At 49.2% G+C, this 3608-nt stretch overlaps 1 protein-coding gene across 1 annotated transcript; it reads right to left on the bottom strand.

The window, feature by feature from the left end:
- Positions 1 to 1455: 1455 nt before the first annotated feature.
- Positions 1456 to 2418, bottom strand: LOC123139015 (BOI-related E3 ubiquitin-protein ligase 1-like). The gene is made up of 2 exons (XM_044558847.1): positions 2113 to 2418; positions 1456 to 2013 (listed from the first exon to the last, which is right to left on the bottom strand). The coding sequence occupies exons 1-2, from the start codon at positions 2416 to 2418 to the stop codon at positions 1456 to 1458; spliced, it is 864 nt and encodes a 287-aa protein (XP_044414782.1).
- Between the last annotated feature and the right edge of the window lie 1190 nt (positions 2419 to 3608).

The raw sequence follows: 3608 nt of genomic DNA, 5'->3' as shown, positions 1-3608 counted from the left end.
ATCGTAGATTCGATCAAGAGTCGGTCTCCTGTCAACACAGTGGCTGGATGGTGTGCTAAATGATGATGCATAAAACAACCAGTGTCCTCTGTAGGGTGTAGAGCATACCCGGAAGTACCAGAGGGGATTGCACATGGTCTTTACCCAGGTTCGATCCCTCATGGCCGAGGTAACACCCTACTCCTACTTGATTTTGGATTAATGGTGAGAACGCCTCGTGTGAGCCGGTTATAGATTGAAGATGATAAAAATCTACCGAGGTATGAATCATGGAACAGAGGCCCTCGACCTACCCCTAGCATCGCTTTATAGAGGGGACGAGAGCTAAGCTTTTATAGGGCCCCTGGCCGACATTGCCAGGGGAACTATTGGTTTGCACGCCAAGATCATGCTTTCTTAGAAGCTGGGCCCTTGATGGATCGCCAAGGCAAGGCCGCAGCTAGGCCTTCTAGGCCCTAAGGCCGTCCCGGTATCGAGTTTCCTGGCCAACGGGTACCGTTAGAGCATGCAGATCGGATCATGTGAGAGGCACTCGCGAGCAAGGATGCCCATAGGAGGCAGGTACTCAAGCATATCCTTGTATCTTGTTGATGGTTTGAATGTAGAATCTGAGTGTTTTGTTTATGCAAAATTTAGTTAGTCTTTTGGTTTGTTTGATCTAAAATCAGTTCCTATCTGCTCCCTTTTGTTAGATATCTAAGCCCTAGCCCTGGTTAGCCTCTCCTCACATGTGCCACTTTGTGGCGAACCTTCTCTTCATCACTCATGAATGCGATTAAAACATTTCCTACTATATATTCGATTTTATGAATTTTTACAAACCCAACCTTGCCAGCCGAGCAATTTGTTTCTATAAATCCAACCAATCTTTGTGGACCGTTGGATCTAAATCTGGTCTGTTCATTTTGGTTCCTTGCTAAAACCTAACCATAGCCACCCACCCACTCCTCCCATGCGCCGCCAGGCGCCGCACACCCTCTGTCCTTCGTGCAATCACTTTTCTGTACCACCATAGTCATACGCGCCATCTTTATCATCTCGAATATTTCCACGCAACCGTATACACTATATCCACCATCACCCACCGCTCTGATGCGGCGATCATGTAACTCACCGCAAACGCTCGGATGTTGTATAAACTTTTTTTCTTCTTGTTGAAGGAATGGTACAATAGCTTAAGAAGAAATCTAAACCGAACAAAAGAGGGGGTACTCATCCGCTCATATCGACATCATCGAACGGTCGCGGTAGCATCCCCGTCGAGTACAAACGAAGTAGAAGAAAACATAACTTGCAAAAGTCGACTCGAAAAAAGGTTCAGAATGAAACAAAATGTCGACTCTAAAACTACGGAAATAATGATGCATGAATGTTCGGCGTCTCATCGACGATGCGCGTCATCTGATGCCTGGCACCGGCAGGTTCATGCGTTCCAAAAACTATTACACCCTTGCGTCACGAGAAGTTGATGTAGATGCTGCCCTGCTTGGCGCATCCGCAAGATGGGCACCCCGACGCTGCTTCCGCGCATGGCCCGCAGACAGAGAGGTGCCGGCACGGCAATAGCACCACCACCGGCGCATTCTCACCGCACGCCTTGCACATTCCGGCTCCTGTCACCGGAGGCTCCACTACCGGCGTCTCCACCTCCTTCCCCCTGCAGAATGCCTCGTGGTAGTCCCCCCAGCAGCATGACTCGGCGTCGTCCTCACCTTCACCTTCACGGCTGCCACTGCCATGGTAACGGACCGCTTGCTGGGCAAGCGCCCGCTCTAGGTCGGCGCGGAGCACGTTGGCCTCGGTCTGCTTGGATTGCGCGTCCATGCGCCACGCCTCAGCCTCCATGTAGAGGGTCCTGAGGCGCTCCCCGAGTTCACAGTTCACGCCCCAGTTGTGCATGATCTCCTGGTCCTTGGCCAAGAGCCGCTTCTCCACCATGGCCTCCACGGTCGAGAGCATGAGCGTCTCATGCCTGCGCATCTCCTCCTCCAAAGTATTACAAAACCTTTCTGCCTGCATCATCCATTACGGTTAACGAAAGCTACATAATCATCAAACGCAAAGTATGGATCTGTAGTGCATGCATGGTGGCGATTTGATCTGGACACTTACTTCGTTGCGCAGGCTGCGGTCGACGACCATTGGCTGCTGTTGCGCCTGCGCTGCGCTAAACGCCGACGAGGACTGCTCCTCGCGCTTCCGCTTGTTGTTGGTGTTTATTTCCTGAACACCGTCAAGCTCAACACCCAACGTTGGTGACGGAATCGGCGCCGTGACAAGGCCCGAGTGGTCTCCCTGCTGGCTCGGCACCGCAGAGCCATACAAAGGCCCACTGCTCATAGGCATAGCAGCGGCGGAGGCACCCGCGGCGAGCCCGTGAGCAGCGGCAGGCTGGTGGTGGCCGTTTCCGAGTATCATCTGCTATAAGCGTTGGTCGTCTATGGCCATCACACGCCGTATATATAGAGCCAAGGCGGCGCGTTCCCGGGGTCAGAGGTGAGGGGTGGGGTCATCGATCGGTGGGGTGGCAAACGACGCGCAAGGTTGGCAGCGAGCGGGGGTATTAATGGCCTTTGGTTGGCGTCGAGTGAGAAGAGCAACTGAAGATTAGATTTGACCCCAAATAATTCCTCTCCTTTTCAGGATGGATTTCCATTTCAATCTTCCTAAATTTGGAGTAGAAACCAAGAATTCACCGTGTTTCTTTCTTTACAAATCTGCAACCAACGTATATGCACCCAAATTGCTGGCTTCTGTTCGTGTCCAACGATCGATCCGGTTGGTTGACTTGCAAAACCCCAGGGAAAACCTAGATAGATGCCGAGTTGCATGGGCATACTCGTTTACAGTAGTATATATATGTTCTAGCGCCAAAGCAGCGTGCATCGTTGAGTAGTAGTTGCTTCAACCTGCATGAATCCTGGGGTGTGTATGCAAACTCAAATTATTCTCTAGACTAGACTTGGCAAAGGGAAATTGCATTTTTATCGCTTACGTTCGTTCATGCACTGCATGCGTTTCAGGAATCAGCGCACGTACTTTTAATGTGCTGCTGGGATATAGAGGCGTTTTTTGGCTGGCTAGCTGTAGGCGGTTCAGGAAAGGACATAGGAAAATAAGGAAGTAAGTTAAAGCGTAGAGGCTCGAAATTAGGAAGGAAATAAATGAGCTATAACTGATTCGGTGAGAACAGATATCCATCGTCGGCAATTCATTCTTGCAAATCGGCCGATATAGATCTTCACATTTAATATTTGGATGAAAATTACTTCTTTTATATAATTGCCAAATATCTCTGCGAAGTGTGTATCCCTGGTACATCATCGTCTTAAATTGCGGGATACAAATACAGTTACTAGAGGAAATCGACGCCAAAATAGAATCGACACGTCACCAGCCATTCAAAACATGCCTTGTACAGTTGTACAAAACAGTGCTGATCTGTATGCTACAACGGTAACAACTCATCACAATTCACACATCAACCGTATGATTACGTGGTCTGTAACCAAAACTTGATAAAAAAAACTGTACTCCCTCCGTTCCTAAATATAAGTCTTTTAATAGATTTCAATATAGACTACCAACGGAGCAAAATAAGTGAACGT

The sequence above is a fragment of the Triticum aestivum genome, chromosome 6B (genome assembly GCF_018294505.1).
Source record: "Triticum aestivum cultivar Chinese Spring chromosome 6B, IWGSC CS RefSeq v2.1, whole genome shotgun sequence".
NCBI classification, from domain to species: domain Eukaryota; kingdom Viridiplantae; phylum Streptophyta; class Magnoliopsida; order Poales; family Poaceae; genus Triticum; species Triticum aestivum.
The sequence above is the reverse complement of the archived record's forward strand: the minus strand, read 5'-3'. Positions and strand labels throughout refer to the sequence as shown.